The 20,631-nt window shown below is 45.6% G+C and overlaps 1 protein-coding gene across 1 annotated transcript; it reads right to left on the bottom strand.

Annotated features, from left to right (window-relative positions):
* Nucleotides 1–291: 291 nt before the first annotated feature.
* Nucleotides 292–4,506, bottom strand: gpr61 (G protein-coupled receptor 61; the record flags this gene model as incomplete). The annotated part of the gene is made up of 2 exons (XM_083638475.1): nucleotides 4,433–4,506; nucleotides 292–1,992 (listed from the first exon to the last, which is right to left on the bottom strand). Exon 2 carries the CDS (start codon nucleotides 1,693–1,695, stop codon nucleotides 292–294), a length of 1,404 nt encoding a protein of 467 aa, XP_083494601.1. The 5' UTR covers nucleotides 1,696–1,992; nucleotides 4,433–4,506.
* Between the last annotated feature and the right edge of the window lie 16,125 nt (nucleotides 4,507–20,631).

Here is a 20,631-nt window from a genome sequence, read left to right on the forward strand (position 1 = left end):
ACTAACTCAAACCAAGCAACGTGGCAAAGTCATGACTGGGATATTATGCGTGACATTATGTTCATGATATATCAGCTGTGTCTTTCAGTCAACAGCTACATAACACAATTTAAATTCTTCAAAGAAGATACCGTGTCCTGCAGTTCACTGGATTTTCAGCTTAAAAGCACCGTCTTAATATGAACAAGTGCTGTGTTCATTCAACAAATTCTATAAAATGTGGATAAAACCAAGCTTATCAATTGGATTACTGGACAGCAAAGTAGACTATCTACAGTACATGAGAGGCAGCTACAGCTCAGGCACAGTCTTGTAGCAGTTCTCTGATACAGTTTGTTCATTGTTCAGTTGCTGCCGCTGTATAAACTCTGAGGTCTCCTCCAGGATCTGCCCGGGGATGTGGAAGTCAGCTGGCATGTTCTGTTGAACAGCTGATTCCTGAGGGCCTTCAGTCTCTGGCTCCTCTGCACTCGCCCGGCTGTGAGAGTTGCAGGGCTCCAGACTGCACCCGGTGCCCTGAAGGAACTGCAGGAAGTTCTCCTCGATGGAGGCCTCGCGGCTAGGCAGCTGCTCCCCTTCACTGGGCCCAGCCCGCTTGAAGAGGCAAGCCAGGTGGCGCCCCAGCTCCTCGCGAATCTGCCGGTTTAGGCAACCGTAGAAGAAGGGGTTGGAGGTGAAGCAAAAATAGCCAATCCACGTGACCACGTCCTCCAGCTGGGCCAGCGAGGTGGGAGAGGTAGACACCACGGCCGAGTAGAGATGGAAGGAAAAGTAGGGCAGCCAGCAGCAGAAGAACTGCCCCCCCACGGCCACCAGGACCACCGCGGCCTTTCCCCCGCTGAACGTTCTTTGAGGCGTGGCGCGGGCCCCCAGGCTGGCTGCCATGGTGGAGTGGCTGCTGAGGGACTCGGAGCGCTGTCGCGACGTGTCCGTCCAGGTGGGCAGGGGGCCGTGCTGCATGGCCGCCACTCGGGCCACCTTGAACATGTTGCAATAGACCACCAGAATGATCAGCACGGGGCACAGGAAATAGATGAAGGTGAAGAAGACCATGAAGAGCAGGCGTGTGGTCCTGCCGCCTGTCCAGTGCAAGGAGCAGTGTCTCTGACCGGGACCCAGGACCAGAGGCGTCCCCAGACCCCGGTCCCCCTGCAGCAGCCAGCCCAGGAGAGGTAGGGCCGACATGACGGTGGCCTTGATCCAGATACCTACCAGAACCATCACCACCACCCCTACCGTCATCTTCACCTCGTGGCGCATCGGGTGGACAATGTAGTAGTAGCGCTCCACGTTGATGGCAGAAATGGTGAGGATGGCGGCGCTCACGAGGCACACGCTCAGGCAGAGGTAGCTCCGGCACAGCGCCTCATCCGCCAGCACGCGGTCCGACAGCATCCCCATCGGCATCAGCACCAGCGCCGCCAACAGGTCTACCAGGCAGAGGTGGAACACGAAGGCAAACTTACGCAGCTGTGGCATTTTGGTGATGACGGCCATCACGGCCAGGTTCCCCACCACCGCCAGCACGTCCATGATGAGCATGGCACACAGGGCCAGGGACTGGGTCAGGTCCAGCCCGCGGCCGCCGCTCGTGACAGGCTGGGTCACGTTGGAGGCGTTGGGGTGCAGTGAGGACCAGGGGAGGCCCGGCAGAGAGGTGTTCCAGGGGGGGCTCGGTGTGGCAGGACGCTCCATGAGAGGATGGGATGAGGAGGAGAGAGGCCGTTGACATTCACGGGCCCATCACCCATCCTCCCCCGCCGTAGGGTGTCACTGAGGGGCTCAGGCAGCGGTGTCTGTCATGGCAGCTGGAGCAGTAAGAGACCCTGACCTCAGGAGAAATCTGTAGATTGGATGGACTTTAGCCTCGGGCTCTGCAGAATATCGCAGGACGCTTCCACTCGGTTTCCGTGAAGATCCAGTAACTTTTATCTCCCTAAACCTCGTCAAGGCGTTCTTCTTCAATATAACCTCCGATTGGAGAGATGTGATCTGAAACAAAAGAGATATTCCTGATCAGAAATAGGCATCAGTGAAGATGCACGTTTGAAAACTGCTCCACTGAAGAGCTTCGTGCTTCGGGGGGGAAAGCCTTTGATTTGATTATGTTTTTCAAGGCGAGACCCAACTGAAGGCTGGGTGGACATTTAAAATAGGGTAGGAAAGAATCAAAAGTCAATTATCTACAGAGTAATATATCACCGAAACCCTTACAGGTCCTTTCAATGGAACGTCGGGTGAAGGAAGTATCACTCTATAGGCTAGTTGGTTTCAATTGAATTGAATTGATCCGATGTAGTATCTGATGTATAGTTGTATCCACACATTAAAAGCCAAAACAGAGTTCAACTTAATTGAATGCTGGGGCTCTACAATTTCTTCGTGATAAGATAAAATGTAGAAAACAACTTTAAAATGCCGTCCCTTGCACAACATGGTATTATTTTCGATTACAGGGATCCTTATCTGATGTATACAAACCAAGTCATGTCACTCTTGTGCTAAGCTATAAAACCCACATCCTTCATGTTAGTCTGCTTTCACTTGTGGCTAGGATAATAATTTCATACATATTTGACATCTGCATCTTCAGATGCTTGTTTTGGGGACAGCCAGAGCCCCAGGGAGAAGCTAAAAGCACAAAGTGGACCATATGTCCCCGTTTACAGAGTCAGGAAGCAAACTGGATGAGGAGAATACACTGTGAGACTCAGCAGTACTGAGCTCCCCGTCTGGAGCAATAGGATGAGAAGATAGATCAGACACTGATTATTGCCATCGTGTCATGAACACAAAATGTCATGTGACATCTAATGTCTAGTAATAGGCAATTTGAACATACATACAGGAAGAGAGATGACCGAATGCCAGTGTAGATGGGAGCTTCTCTTACATCTCCTAGGATATTCATATAAACGGTACTGTACTGTTTATATCTTTTGGAAGACAAACAATGTTGTTTGGTTAATCGTGGAGGTCGAATCTGGACCAGAGAGGAGGCAACAGCTCCGATATATTTTCTGATCTGAACGTTAGGAGAAATGGCTCCGTCAGTAACGGTGGGAGAAATCAAGAGGCCCTGCGCCAGTGTGCCATGTTTACTGTCACAACCTCACCTGGACACAACCTCACCTGTCAAAGCCATGGCACCGCGGCACCAGCAACACTATAAGGCTTTGGTACATTTCCATACGCTGCACACCTGCACGTGCAACTTTTCCATTTCACAGGTGTGACAGAAGACATGGCTGCAACAAGACGCCTGTTCTTCGTCCTGCCCCCTTCTGCACATCGTCGAGCGCGGCGATCATCACGTCACACGCACGGACTTACGCCAGTGGCCTTTGTGAAGTAGGTCAAAGGGTTACAGTCACCTTCAACCCAATTAAATTAACTATCAACAATGTCACAGCCGTGATGTAGTGACACTTGTAGGAAAACAGCCCTCTGGAGATGCTCGCTTCCAATCACCATCGATTGCTTTATTGCTCTCTGGTGTCCAGGGTTACTTTGGGTGGGACCGTCTTGGGGGGAGTCATCTACTCTATTATAATAACGGACCAGCAGAAGTGAAATTCTTGCTGGAAAAGAAACACATGATCACCACTGCACACACACAACCCCCCCCGAGTGAAGTGGTTTGATCTCTCAAAGGAGCCTTTATTGTACACCCTAAAAAAAAAAAAAAGCATGTAAAATCTTCTGTATTTAAAAAATAAAATAGAAAATACAGCAACCAGAATGAAAGTCTGTATACTCCAATTTCCAATTTTATCAAGTCAAAAACATGCAAAGAGAATTTTAAAATGATATTAAATCATTTAAATAATATGAGAAGAAAAAAGGGACTGTGTGTGTGGCTCACGTCTCCCATTAATATGATCAAACTAAATGAAAGGAGTCAATTTTAAAAGTATCTCAACTCCACCGCAACCGTACAGGAGCTGCAAAAAATTCACATTTGAGGCCAGGGTCAGAATCTTGCTGGAACCATATGACCCTATCATACACTATGCACATGACTCAGTGTTTACAGCAAAGAGAAAACTAGCCTGTTGTTCAACTGTCCCTTTCATTCTGGTGCACCTTAGAATAGAACAGAACAGAATAGAACAGGTCATGTTTAACAGCACACAGTATGCCACAAATGAAGCAATCCATGCAGTGAGACGAGTGAGGCATTTCTATCAACTTATGTCGTTTTCTTACATGGATAGATTAAGGCGATATGATGTATGTGAAAACACTGGTCTTATAGGCTCACCCTCTTTCATTCAGATTGCACCCGTCTCTCTTCCCAGGCTGCCTGCACGCTTGCTGTCCCACCTTCCCAGCACCCTAACTTCCAGCCCGCGAGGACACAGCTCCCATCGCTGGGGACTATTCCAGCAGGTATGTGTGGAGATGTGATGATGATAGTCCAGTGACATACCTCAGTGTGTAGAGAGGGCTGCTTCCTCTTGTCCCGGCTCCCAGTCTGCTGAGGGACGTAGACCTGTAGGCTCTCTCTCTCTCTCTCTCTCTCTCTCTCTCTCTCTCTCTCTCTCTCTCTCTCTCTCTCTCTCTCCCACACACACAACAAACACAGCACTGCTGCCACACCACACACACACACACACACACACACACCACGTCACAGAGAGGGGGAGTGAGGAGGAGGAGAGGGGTGCTCCAGTGTCTCCTCCTCACCTGGCCCTTTCATCTCGTCATCACCTCCCTCCCTCCCTCCCGTTCCCAAGCTGACCACCCCCCATCCCCACAGTGACACCACAACACACACACACACACACACACACACACACACACACACACACACACACACACGTGCCTGCCTCTCACTTCTCCCTTCAGCCAGGTCTTCGATCAGGTGGCAGAAGCAGAGCAGGAGCAGAATGGAGAGACGAAACCGAAAAGATGGAGAGGGCTCCTGTATCGCAGCCTCTGATGCACATAGGGCGTACATCCAGATACACACGCACGCACGCACGCACACTCGGCTTCTCACACACACTCATACATGCATGCACACACACTCACACACACACACACACACACTCACTCACACACACACACACACACACACACACACGTGTGCTGGCTCCGGCACGCGCCCAGGGCAACTGCAGAGCAGTGCAGAGCAGACAGGCAGGCGGCGGGTGGGCAGGCAGCACACAGCCTCCTCTGCTTGCTCTCCACTGGGTCTTAGTGCCTCACTACCCCTGGGCTCCTGGTGGGAGATGGATGTCTCTCTCTCTCTCTCTCTCTCTCTCTCCCTCTCCTTTTCACTCTGTCTCTTCTCCACCTTGCTCCACCAATCTCAGTGCAGCCAGGTCGCATTCGGTCTCCCCCAACAACCGCAGAAATGCCACCAACCACTGGGAGAGAAAATCACCTTTGCTCTTGGGTTCAACATTTTCTCATTCCCCCTCTCTCTCCATCTCCTCACTGGCCAAGATTTCCCTCGATGCACAATCCTGCGAAAGCCTTTCTCAAGAGGCTGGATTATTGATTTGCCGAGAGGAGAAGAAGCCCAGAGGTTCATGTTAATGAGCTGAGATTAACATTGACAAAGCCCCATGCAGCCCGCAGAACGTGAGCTGATGAATGAGTGTGTTGACCGGTGGACCGCCTGGACATGAGGGATCCAATGGATTCTGCGGTCGAAGAGTTAAATTCCACAGTGCCATAAATCCATTTGGTGATATTTTGAAAAATCGTATCAGAATCAGAACAACTTTATTCCGCCAAGGGGAAATTGGGTAACGCTATTATACTGTAGTTTCTCACATTCAATATATAAGCATAGAGAAATTATAAGAAGAATATAAATGACAATCAAATAAAAAAATGTGTAAAATCAAAACATTTGTCAAATTAATTATGTGTGTATTATCCAACAGTATTGATCAAAAGTACTGTAGAATAAGAAAATGCTGAGCCGAAAGTGAACAAAACAAAAAGGAATAAAAAACAATAACATTTCAGTTGCTTAATTTATTGCGCAGAGGTAACGTTTTCCAGCAGCCACACTGCTCTTCATCAGACCACCATTTTCGCCAGTTAATAGTATGAGTTGTGCCAAACAAACGTTAATATCTCAAAAACTATACATCACATCGCTTATATTTTGACATTCTGAGTGAGAGCAAGAAGTAGCTCAAGAGTTTGATGTTTTAAAATGTAAACAGAGTCAGCCTGGCTAGAGTCAGACACTCAAGCCTCCCAAAGCTGACGCTCCATAGGGTTCCATTGCCGTTGCCACCCAGTGACACGGTTTGTTTACCAAAAATGCTGCTCGGCTGCTGATCCCTCGTATATGCAATTGGCTTTAGGCAGTTCCAATCTCCACTGACGTTTTTCATGTCTATAAACACGTACGATGCCTCTTGAGATTTCGCACGTTTCCCTCTGTGTTTGCAGCGGTGGACTGTAGTCGACTAGTAAAACCACTAGTCGACACTGGGCTTAGTAGTCGACTAGTCGACAGCTGTAGTTCACTGGTGGAATGAACTCTCAAGCTACCATACGTTGGATAACATTTACTACAAGAGCAAAGGCAGATTCTTAGACATCCCCAAAATATGGCAACCACATACAGAGTTTGACTTTAAGAACTTTTTACCCCAGTGTCATGGCTTATCAGGATAGGAGCTGAATGCATTGTTTTTGTTTGGTTGTTTGTCCAATAGTCTTGTTTGTTCTTGGATTATTGTGTATCTTATGCAGTTTTCTTGTTTTGTTTTGTTGTGTTTTGATGTTCTTTGTGGGGGATGTCGACTACCTTTAGGGACGACTAGTCGACTAGTAAAATTCACTAGTCGTGAATGCCCTAGCTCACACTATATATCCTAAGGGATCCGTTCATCAGTGGAAGTACGCTCTCGTGCCTGAGACCTGTGAAAACACAGACATCAACACGGATTAGGTCACGAGTCATGGCTTCTTTTCATTGATTAATCAATTGGTAAATGAAACACGTGATCAATTATTGATCAAATTACTGTGTTGCTATTCGACAAAGGCCATCTGCCGGGAAATCGCTAAAGGCCTCCACACTATTGTTTGTAGGCGTTTTTGTAGCAGCCAGGGATGATTAGGCCTCTATTGTGTGTGTGTGTGTGTGTGTGTGTGTGTGTGTGTGTGTGTGTGTGTGTGTGTGTGTGTGTGTGTGTGTGTGTGTGTGTGTGTGTGTGTGTGTGTGTGTGTGTGTGTGTGTGTGTGGTAGCTTAAGAAATTCACTTATCTCTGAAATGTATTCCAGGAACTAACTGCATTAAAGGCACTAGTCATACTGCCCTGTGACTGGTGTGTGTGTATCTATATATATTTATATATATATAGTAGGCTAATCTACAGAATAACCTTATCAGAGATCCTTTGAGGAAAAAATAGAACATAGAAGAATCTTTGTTAGTGTATGTGCATGCTCTATTCCTCAAATTGTCTTTTGTTGCTTCTCTCTCTCACACACTCTCCTTTTCATTGATTAATCAATTGGTAAATGACACACAGGATCAATTATTGATCAGATTAACTGTGTCGCTGTTCATACTGACAAAGCCCATCTGTCTGGAAATCGCTACGGCCACCACACTATTGTTTTTGAGGCATTTTCTAGCAGCCAGGGTCAGGGACAGGCTGAGGATTATTAGGCCCAGGAAGACTCGTCGGGCGCTCGTGTGTCGACTAGGGATCCACAATAAACAATAGGCCTCTATTGTGTGTGCTGGAATCACTCATATGGTTCATCATCATAATCTAAAGCAAGGAATCTCTGAGTGAGTGAGTGAGTGAGTGAGTGAGTCTATCTGTCTGTCTGTCTGTCTGTCTGTCTGTCCGTCTGTCCGTCCGTCCTAGGGCTGCACAATTAATCAAATCGATATCGAAAACGCAATATGGCCAAGTGCAATATCGAAATCGCAGGAGCAGCTGCAATTTGTATAAGGTGAAATGTGTCACAACATAGCATTAAATGAAGCATTGTAGTGCTACAGAGATTCCCCAGCCGACAAATCATATTTTCCAGACATAAGGGACCATGCTTGTTTACAGACCCCAGTAAGAATCACATCGCAATTGTTATTTTAATTTTTTCCGTGAAAGTGAAATTCAAAAATGAACATTCCTGCTAAAATCATGATTCATATTGCAATCGCAACATCTCTCAGTATAATTGTAATATGATTTACTTATTTTTCATACAATATATCGTAGTTTGTCCTTTGCATATCTCGAGAACCGTTCGTTTGCCTTCACACTTACCGGGTGTATCGCTGGGGGACCCAAGGACGTTCACTCATGCAGTGTTGGATTTGATGCAAGTTGGACACGTTCAATATTGATCAACTTTGAATGAACAAGCAGCACACAGTGCTTTGTGCTGCAGCGGGGGTGAAGGGGCACTGCACTAGCAGCACCTTAAGGAATTCACTTATCTCTGAAATGTATTCCAGGAGCTAACTGCATTAACGGGACTTCAGGCACGTCCACAGAGAAGAACCTTAATATCAGAAATACTTTGGAGGAAAAAATAGAACATAGAAGAGTCTTTGTTAGTGTATGTGCATGCGCTGGTCATCAAACGTTTTCTTTTGGTGCTTCCATCTCTCTCTCTCTCTCTCTCTCTCTCTGCGCATGTGTGTGTGTGTGTTGTACTGTGTGTCCTGTGACTCCGCTCGTGTCTGAGGTGTTGAATAATGACAGAAATAGCAGATACTTGCTCACTCCAGCAGCACCAATCACAGGGGAGGAAATTACAATGGTTTCCATGGCAACCCCTGGCTTCAGCCTCCCTGCTTGCCTGCCCCCCCCCCCTCCCTTCTCCACCCACAGAAGACAACAAAGTGCATCAACCTCACTGGCTGAGAGGCAGGCCTGGCCAACACGGACCATTATCAGTCATAGGGATGCATCGATATGACAATTTTGGCCAATACCGATAACCGATATTATGGCCGATAACCGATATTTACCGATGTCGATATGTTCTGTATAAAAACAAGTTTCTATGTTAATCAAATTTCGTACATACTGAAATGTAAACCCCCGTGGATTTGAAAAAGTAATGTCTTCCTTTATTTCCAAAACATTTGGAAAAGCCCATAAATCATAGATTTACTGCATTGTTTCCTCTCAATATGACAATTTTGGCCGATACTGTTAATATTAACACTGTTATTTTGCTTACCGGACTGATACCGATATATTAATAAAATTACTAACATCATCCCATACTGATATGATTGCCGATATAGCGTGCATCCCTAGTCATAACGGATAATGCGCCACTATTCTGTAGTGTCTAAGTCATGTTAAAAATTTGAACAAACTGCATGCTGTGTGATGCTGTGTTGTTGTCCTGTTGGTAATTTTGGGATATATGGTAATCTGTATTCACTTAATACAGTTTACAGTTTTTTTGCCTTGAGCTTTTTCTTTTTTTATCCATGATTTATCTCCCCACTAACTGAACCCTGGTGGGCTGAATCATGCTCTATTACTCACCACAGATTGAAGACAGCATTTCACCGTCATCTTGTTTATGAGCAGTAGGGGGAGCTCTTAGATTAGTAAAAAGGGGTTCGACCTATGCAAATACAGAAAATGCCATTCTTATATCTGTCAGACTGTCAGCGCTTACAAAGCCCACTTCATGTATATATAACAACATATATAACAAAGACTGTTTCCTGTGAATGCTCTATGTTTATGTATCTGTCCCTATAGGAATAAACTTTTCAATGTTGATGATTTCGGTTAAAACGGCAAGGACCGGAGGATCTTTAACTACCCTCAAGTGACTTTAAATGGTCTAACAGCTGTGCAAAACAAAACATAACACCATTATTAAGGTGGTATCATGGCTGTTAAATTCTTATTTCCCTGTGGGATTGACGGCTCCCAGCCGAGCACATAATCAGCTGTAGAAAGAGATGTGATACATTAACATTTCTGAACAAAAATACGTTGCATATCACATTTCTAGACACATGAATATTATTATTATACATGTCATAGAGTCTGCTATTGAAAGAGTGTGGTGGATGGGGGGGGGGGGGGGGGTAAGCACTTGCCTTTAACCCATTGATACCTGATGCAGCATTTGCGTGTATATCCCTCATTTGTGTGTGTATCCCTTTAAGACCGCGAACCGCGTTAACGCGGTTCGCGGTCTTAAAGGGATACACACACAAATGCTGCATCAGGTATCAATGGGTTAACAGGAGGGCCATATTTTGATTCCCAGTCATGGCCACAGTGTTTCCAAAGTCTATATTTCAACCGTGAGTCACATTTCAGATTTTTGTTATTTAAGCAATATCACACTCGAAGTCATGCTGTTGTACTCTCACCAGACTGATCACTACTAACACCCACCCTGCACATCACCAGACTGATCACTAACACCCACCCTGCACATCACCAGACTGATGGCTAGTAACACCCACCCTGCACCTCACCAGACTGATGGCTAGTAACACCCACCCTGCACCTCACCAGACTGATCACTAGTAACACCCACCCTGCACCTCACCAGACTGATGGCTAGTAACCCCCACCCTGCACCTCACCAGACTGATCACTAACACCCACCCTGCATCTCAGCAGACTGATCACTAGTAACACCCACCCTGTACCTCACCAGACTGATCACTAACACCCACCCTGCATCTCAGCAGACTGATCACTAGTAACACCCACCCTGCATCTCAGCAGACTGATCACTAGTAACACCCACCCTGCACCTCACCAGACTGATCACTAGTAACACCCACCCTGCATCTCAGCAGACTGATCACTAGTAACACCCACCCTGCACCTCAGCAGACTGATCACTAGTAACACCCACCCTGCACCTCACCAGACTGATCACTAGTAACACCCACCCTGCACCTCACCAGACTGATCACTAGTAACACCCACCCTGCACCTCAGCAGACTGATCACTAGTAACACCCACCCTGCACCTCACCAGACTGATCACTAACACCCACCCTGCATCTCAGCAGACTGATCACTAGTAACACCCACCCTGCATCTCAGCAGACTGATCACTAGTAACACCCACCCTGCACCTCACCAGACTGATCACTAACACCCACCCTGCATCTCAGCAGACTGATCACTAGTAACACCCACCCTGCACCTCACCAGACTGATCACTAGTAACACCCCCCCTGTACCTCACCAGACTGATCACTAGTAACACCCACCCTGTACCTCACCAGACTGATCACTAGTAACACCCACCCTGCACCTCACCAGACTGATCACTAACACCCACCCTGCACCTCACCAGACTGATCACTAACACCCACCCTGCACCTCACAAGACTGATCACTACTAACACCCACCCTGCACATCACCAGACTGATAACTAACACCCACCCTGCACCTCAGCAGACTGATCACTAGTAACACCCACCCTGCACCTCAGCAGACTGATCACTACTAACACCCACCCTGCACCTCACCAGACTGATCACTAGTAACACCCACCCTGCACCTCACCAGACTGATCACTAACACCCACCCTGCACCTCACCAGACTGATCACTAACACCCACCCTGCACCTCAGCAGACTGATCACTAACACCCACCCTGCACATCACCAGACTGATCACTAACACCCACCCTGCACCTCAGCAGACTGATCACTAACACCCACCCTGCACCTCACCAGACTGATCACTAACACCCACCCTGCACCTCGCCAGACTGATCACTAACACCCACCCTGCACCTCACCAGACTGATCACTAACACCCACCCTGCACATCACCAGACTGATCACTAACACCCACCCTGCACCTCAGCAGACTGATCACTAACACCCACCCTGCACCTCACCAGACTGATCACTAACACCCACCCTGCACATCACCAGACTGATCACTAACACCCACCCTGCACCTCACCAGACTGATCACTAACACCCACCCTGCACCTCACCAGACTGATCACTACTAACACCCACCCTGCACCTCACCAGACTGATCACTAGTAACACCCACCCTGCACCTCACCAGACTGATCACTAACACCCACCCTGCACATCACCAGACTGATCACTAGTAACACCCACCCTGCACCTCACCAGACTGATCACTAACACCCACCCTGCACCTCACCAGACTGATGGCTAGTAACACCCACCCTGCACCTCACCAGACTGATGGCTAGTAACACCCACCCTGCACCTCACCAGACTGATGGCTAGTAACACCCACCCTGCACCTCACCAGACTGATGGCTAGTAACACCCACCCTGCACCTCACCAGACTGATGGCTAGTAACACCCACCCTGCACATCACCAGACTGATCACTAACACCCACCCTGCACCTCAGCAGACTGATCACTAACACCCACCCTGCACCTCAGCAGAGAGGGGAGGCTTCACACTCCTCTCCTCAAACATTACAGCTGGGCTACTGTAGCACAGATTCTGATGATTATATTCAAATAAGTGTAGCCGGAAGCACTTTGGAAAAGAACAGCGGCCTAAAATAGAATTCTCAGTGTGTGTGTGTGTGTGTGGGGAGGGGGGGTATACAGTATATACATACTGTATATATTTCTAAGCTATATTTCTTTTCCATCCATGAAGTATTATTTTTACAATATGGAATTATTACTGGGATGAAGTATGCATTGAATGGGTGTAATATATTTGTCACATACATTTGTATACAGACCATAGAGACACTGCGAGATTTCATGCAGTGTCTCGATACTTGCAGAAATCTCAGGTTATTATTTTGCTGTTGAGATTTCCAAGTACCGGTAGATTGTGTGCAGGAGCCTCATATATTATTTCTGTTGCTCTATTTGCCTCTCAGCCTCCATGACTGAAATTGTGCAAACAGGTTTGCACAGGTGTGCAAACTGTATTTTATAACGTCATCTACCTGGCAAAATGTCAGCGGTCAACTGTAAATCAGCTGATGCAGTGTTGAACATGTGACACCTGGCTGGAAGTCTGCCCTCTGTGGTTCATGCAGGTCGGTGCAGACTCAGAGAGACAGTCATGGCCCAAATAGACACAATTAGCACTCTGTGTGTTGGCACATTGGCACTGTCGTCATCCTCAGCCCACACCATCCTCACAGAGTGTTACAGCTCAGCGGGACTCTGTCTGCCTGCCTGAGGCTGCACAGCCACTAGGGGGCCTGTTGTTCATACTGCATTCTCACTAACAGGAGAGGACAGTTAGAGAAAAAAAAGTCTCACTTAAAGTATGGCAATGGAAAAAAGATTTGTTCACAGATTCCAATAAGCCATTTTGTAGGTATTTGAGTCTAAAGCCATGTTCAGAATAGGAGGCCAAATCTGATTTGTGAACTTTAGTGACCTATTAATTACTTTATCCAGATTGGTTTCATGAGTCTGGACGCTCCAAGTCTGATTTGTGTCACTTGTCCCAAACCACATTATGGAGGTAGTTTCCAATCTGCTTCAAATGTGCTTTTGACTGATGTGTCTTCAGTGCGGACGCGCAGATCCACCAAATCTGATTTGAACGTCACTCGCAACTCATCATCAAATGCTTCTGCGCAGGAAAACCACGTCACCAACGTACGTATTTACTGACGCCCACGTCGTTACCATAGCAACCCATACAGATAGGCTGTTTAGGTCTGGACACACAGATCCAACTTGAGAATCAGATTTGTGGCAGTGCGGACACACTCCCAAATCAGATTTTGGGAAACCAATCAAGATAATGATGATTAATGACAGCAAATCGGATTTGCCTGTAATGTGAACATGGCATAAGTTCCATTTCTTTGGAAGGTGTGACTGATTGCACCTGGGCCTGGTGCACCCATTGGGCTTCAGACCATTCAGTCTCTCTCCCTCCTCACCGATGCACCTTTTGTTCTGTTCTTTTGTTGTCTAGTTGTGATACCCATTGGAGCACATCATCACTAGACTTGAAGTAGAATGCCGTTTAAACGGCTTAATTCTCCTGGGAAACTTGGACTGACGAGCATTATGTTGTGATAAAGTATCATAGTAGTGATCACTGATAGCGATTTATAAGCCAAGGACTCTCTTTGTTTCACCAAATGACTGAAAAAGACCAGGCTTAAGCTCCAGCCCACAGATGCTTAATGACTCTGTTCAATGCGAGAACATCATGACTCTACTTGGAGCAATTGTTTTTTATTCGCTTATTTGACTGGGAACAATTTGATTTCATTAGCCTCATTCATTCATCAGTCATTAATTAGGATTATCGTAAAAAGATGCATCTCTCAAATGAAATGCCATACTGAGTGGCTCTTGAATAGAAATACACAGATTTATATTCCAGCATGTATACACAGTGTCAGCACCAGCCCGAATAAAATAGAATAAAAGTACAATTTTAGGTTATTTGTAACTAAATAACGTTATGAGTGGCAACTTTGAAACTTTTATTCCCAGCACTAAATGGATTTCAGAGGCTGCTGACATTCCAGAAGTGGCAGCTTATGTGAAACATTTAGTTGCCTTTGAGTGTCTGTTGGTGAGTGTAGTGAGACGACCTTGGTGGAGTCACAAATGGCCCACAGGGGGCGCTGCTTTACACTGTGGCAAGAGACGACCTTCATCTGTTCCAAGCTCCATACGTCACGGAAACACCTGAAATATATCCGGCCCAGAGGTATATCCCGCATACAGTTCAAACAACTCAATCACAGAAATATATCCCGCATATACAGTTCAAACAACTCAATCACAGAAATATATCCCGCATATACAGTTCAAACAACTCAATCACAGAAATATATCCCGCATATACAGTTCAAACAACTCAATCACAGAAATATATCCCGCATATACAGTTCAAACAACTCAATCAAGGGAGGGGATATCGGTATCGGGATATCGGTATCGGGTGCCGATACGACGTAATTCACATATCGGATATCGGACTAACATCGCTGATCCACATTCCGATCCAGACTCCATTCATAGCTGCTCTGTACCATAAACCCACCGTAACATAACATGAAACAGTGCTAGTAAGTAGTAGTAGAAGTGAGGTAGTAGGGGTTAGCTATCTCGACAACATGTCCTTCGTTCTGGAGATATTTTAGTCGCAGGAGTGTTTAATTGTCGCTTATTTTGAAATGTTATCTTAATAATTTTGAGTGGATCAATTGTTTTGTAACTATCGAATGATCTTTATTAATTGTTTAATTGAATATTGTGGAATATTATGAGCCAGGTAACTAATGCTATGAGATAATTGATTACCATGATGATAACTGATGTCACAGTAAGAGCCAGCTACTATGGAGGCTGCAGCTCCTTGGGAGAGTTGCCAAGAGCTCTGATATCGGTATCGGTATCGGCAGATATCCAAATTCAGGTATCGGAATCGGATCGGAACTGAAAAAATGTGGATCAGTGCGTCTCTATCAATCACAGAAACGGGCAGCAGGAGAAACTCTGCATCTTCTATCTACATGATATTGATTTGTGTTGCATCTGCTCCATGGTGCTGAGTGACCAAATGGGATGAATTTAATAAATATCCTCATCCAAAAGTTAAATGGGCCCTAATGCAGGAATGACATTTTTCCTCTATATACATATTATGTTCAAAAGATGTTTGGTGAAGGCATTGTTCAAATGTGATTCTGTTTGGCATTTTCAACAATCCAGCCCTTTTTTCACAGGCAGTTTGGGACGATTAACTGAAATGGAATTGAGCTTGGTCGGCTCCCCTGCACTGACCTATTGCTAAAGCCTTTTCTATTCAGAGTCAGCAGGTTTGCAGCATTTGAATAGACAGAAAGCCAGTCAGCAGGTTTACCTCATTTGAATTACAGCAGCTGGAACTGTGACTGTTCTGCCTGTGACGATACCCTTTTAACTCATCTACATTTATTTGCAAAATATCCCGAAAACACAAGACACGAAAACAAAATGGAAACTGAGCAATATAACAGCATGCTTGAAAGCATTTGCTGTACGTTACTTAGAAACATTCATTTTGAAAGCATTTAGAATTCAGGATTGTCCGAAGCCAAATAAAACGAAACATTTAATATGCAGGTGTAGACGGTGTTCAAGATTTTTTTTCTTATATATTTCCGTACTAATAATAACGACACTATCGGCTCTGTATAGCAGTAACTACTCTGAATCGGAGTGTTGTTCCAGCCCCCTGCTGTAAAAAGAGGGTAACCAGGCACATTATTTAGAATAGAGATAGCAAACTGGAAGGATGTATTTTAGCTCCAGTATCAATCTTCCAGGACCTTGGCCAGCAGTGAAGTCAGTCAGCTGATTAATGGCGGCATCATCAGGCCATGGCTGTCATGAGAGTCAGCCCATGCATCACATCCTCTCCCCGGGCCGCCCCCACAAGGCCATTACACGCCCCCCTCTCTCTCTCTCTCTCTCTCTCTCTCTCTCTCTCTCTCTCTCTCTCTCAGATGAAGAGGGTATATACATACATACATATATGTATATATATATATATATATATATATATATATATATATATATATTTTTTTTTTTATTGCACTGAGATATATTTATATCTATATATACATACATACATATATATACATACATACATACATATATATATATATATATATATATATATATATATATATATATATATATATATATATATATATATATATATATATATATATATATATACATACTATATATATTTACATTTATATTCTACATCCTCTGTGTTTGCCTCCTCTCACATGCACATGCTGAGTCGACATGCTCATACACTCCGCAGTAGATGTGAGGTCGATATCCACCATATATCAACACCCAGAGCCTCTTGGTGGAGCGGTGCAATTACTTTTAGTGGCCATCTGCCTCACATGATAGGACAAACAGTTGTGTCTGCTTGTGTTTGTACTCATTCCACCTTTCAGTTGTTGGCTAAACGATAATTTTTATATTATCGCAGTGGGTGTAATCTGTAACTTTGTTTAGAAAGAGGATTACTCTCTCTCTCTCTCTCTCTCTCTCTCTTTCTCTCTCTGTCTCTCTCCCCCCAGGGAAAATGGGTTGGCAGGCATCTAACTAAAATCCCCATCCTCTAAACTCCCCATACAGAAACCCGAGTGACTTTGAGACGAGGGAACCAGCCAGGTGATGCTAACTTCCACGTGATGCTAACTTCCAGATTTTAGGACTCGTTCCTGCGGCACAGATGGTTAGAATGAAAAGCAGAAGAACTCGAGGTGCAGAGGACAGGAGTCTGGAACCACCGCACTATATATACAGTAACTGTTTGTGCTCAGCCTTCTTCTGAAGCGTCTGTCTCCACTGTAATCTTGTTGATGCCCTCCTTCCTCATTAGAGCTGGAGAGAGTTGAGTCCTGGGGTGGGGTGGGGGGGGGGGGGCGTCATGATGCTGTTAAATCCAGACAGATGCTGCGTGGTTAATAATGCAAGCCAGATGTCAGCGTTCAGATGGGAGGGGAATCTGAAACCGGCCAACAAGCCTTCAAGTGAGTTTATCGCTCAAACGTACTGTGTGGTTCAACAAGCTAAGAGATGTTTGCACTTCCACCGCACGATGCCACAGCACAAACAAAACATTGTTAGGGTCAGACCATCAGACCAATCTGGGAACCCAGAGTCTATCAGTCTGATGATGACTAATATGACTCTGGGACAGACAGTCGATATTTCGGCGTTTCTGCTGTAGAGCGGACTCTGGGTGCCTGAATATTTTAAATTGTCCCCTTATATTATCAAAAAATATGGTTATGTACATGTTTGAAATCAGGAAGAGGTCAGCAATAATGATGATGGCGGCTTCGCCTGCTCTATGACATCACTGATGACATCATCACTGAACTTATAGCCTCAGTCAGGAAGGAAGCTGATGACATCATCACTGATGACATCATCACTGATGACATCACATTGTTGAGTTTACGTTAACATTGCCTGACTCGGCGAGAACAATTGATGTTCAGATTTGAGGTGTCTTTTGTGTGTAGACCATGGCACAGGCCTTCCCAGGAAAACCAGCTCCAACCTGCCAGTCGACCCCCAAACCTGGGCACCACCTGCTGTTACCAACTAGGAAGGATCCCGAAGGACAGGATGCCATGATGAGCCACAGTGTCCCAGGGGAGGATACGCTGCTATTTGCCACCCTTGGTGACAGCCATGAGAAACACAGTGTGGACTCAGGTTTCACCATCTCCAGCATCAGTGAGAGTGATGAAGCACCTAGCAGTGAGATGCCAGCTGATGAGGCTTCTGCAGCCGGTTCCTCCTATCACAACCCAAAAGTAGATGAGATTGGGAAAAGGACGCAGGACCTGATTGAAAGGATCAACCAGAGCCGAGCCATGGACCAAGAAATCTTGGCCAGCTTTGAGAATGAACTGTTGAGTAAGGTGACTGCAGTGTGTCAGCAGGTAAAGGAGCAGATGTTCAGCCACCGAGCCATGGACCAAGAAATCTTGGCCAGCTTTGAGAATGAACTGTTGAGTAAGGTGACTGCAGTGTGTCAGCAGGTAAAGGAGCAGATGTTCAGCCACTATGAGGAGCAGAGCCATGGGATGGAGGCCAACCTGCAGGAGCTGTCCGATGCGCTGGAGAGGAGCAGCCAACTCGGCGCCAAGCTGCAGGGAGTCAGGCAGACGCTGTCGACCCTCAACACAGGTCTGCCGCAGTCACCGTGATGGTGATGCAAAGAGGGGATATCAGGCAGAGGCGGGGCGCCATTATGAGCCTGTTGTTCAGCTTGGACTTGGAGGTGCAAGCATCTCAGTTCGTCACAAGTCATAATTAAATGTTTTGGATTTAGATTTTTTCATTGATTTCATTGGATTAGACATGGCTTATCTTCGGTCATGAATCAGAGCTTCTTTATCAGCTCATTCATTATCTTTATTCATTATCTTAAAGGTAAAAGTGGCCGTGGATCAGCACTTCAGCTCTGAGTTGCTACATTGATATTATCCAGTTTGTGTTACTTACAGTTTACTTTCCAGTGAAATATTAACTAATCAGGAATGTTTACACAAACTTTACAGTAATGTGGAATGGTGGCATTTAATTTGATATCAAAGGCTACGTAAGAGTTGTGATGCAAAAAAAAAAAAAAATTACGACGAATGACAAGTGTTATTCATTCTGACTTGCATATTTAACCCTCTTCAGTGCATAATTATATTTTATGTTTGCCTAATTGTGCAATATTAAAGCATTAGTTATAAAACCAATCACACCCCCCCCCCCCCCCCCCCCCACCCAAAAAAAAAGACATCACATTGTTAGGTAATTAGGGCAATCACCTAATTAAAATCACTGATGTCATCACCTAATTATCCGGCTCCCTCAGGTCACCCGCACGGGTGCTCTTTACACCCCCTGAAAGTTTCAGCCCGATCGCACGTAAAACGACATAGCTGTGGCCAGACAAATTTCTGCTCACACACACACACGTCACACGGACACTTCTCATTCTTAACTTCTCATTCTTATTATAAGATATATAAAAGGTTATTCCAGGCCGTGTTGCACAGCTCACACAACAATAATACAGTCAAACAGTATGGAGGGACTACAAAAAGAATATAGTTTAGGCTACTGTGTGTGTGTGTGTGTGTGCGTGTGTGTGTGTGTGTGTGTGTGTGTGTGTGTGTGTGTGTGTGTGTGTGTGTGTGTGTGTGTGTGCGTGTGCGTGCGTGTGTGTGTAGCACTGTGTGCACATTGGAATAAGTGGATAGGGGGAAAGAACAAATACTGTAAACTAAAGGATGTCCAATTGATGGGAGTTCTTTCTCCTCTGCTTACTGCTGAATCAGATGCAATAAAAATCTGTAGTAAACAAATGTAAAAATAAACAAACGTGGAAGTGGAAATCCATCAAAGGGGTTACTTAGAAAATAGGACAGTTAGGTGCTTAGGGAACCGTAAGCACAGAGCACAGCAAGAGAAGAGGAGCCTTAAAGCTCACCACAGACACAGGCTTTATTTAACACGACCAAACAAATCTGGTTCATTTACAGTAGCGCTCTCCGCTGGCCACGTGGCTGTTCTCCTGTCCTCAACTGATTGTTTTTGGCTGTTTTGGCCGCTGTGTTTTGCAGAATGTCCTCGGATTCTTTCTGGATAGGTATTATTAATACCATGACACGCATGTCGTCGGGGCATTTGTGCCGTTAGCTGATGCTAACACGACTGAAGTAGCATTGTTCCTGTCTGAGTCAGTCACCCAGCGCCGCTGAAAGCCGGAGTCAATCTGTATTTAATCAGCGGAACAGCTAAAGAGTGCAACAAAGGCCACTGGCGTTCAATTACTTTCTCTCCGCGCAACTCGTGCACATTTGTTTGCTTGCATGTCCTCTTCCTGGTCCTTTATAATAACACGACCACAGGAGGTCAACACGATTGCCATGACACAATGAATGAGTGAGGCTACTGGCTTACATAACCTCTTGCCCCCCTTTACTTGCCCCCACACACACACACACACACACGCACGCACACACACACACACACGCACACACACACACACACACAACACACACACACACACACACACACACACACACACACACACACACACACTACATGCTCCTCTCACTACTTTGCAGAGGAACTTTATCTATTGCAGTATTCCACC

This window comes from Poromitra crassiceps, assembly GCF_964638095.1.
Source record: "Poromitra crassiceps genome assembly, chromosome: 6".
NCBI classification, from domain to species: Eukaryota; Metazoa; Chordata; class Actinopteri; order Beryciformes; family Melamphaidae; genus Poromitra; species Poromitra crassiceps.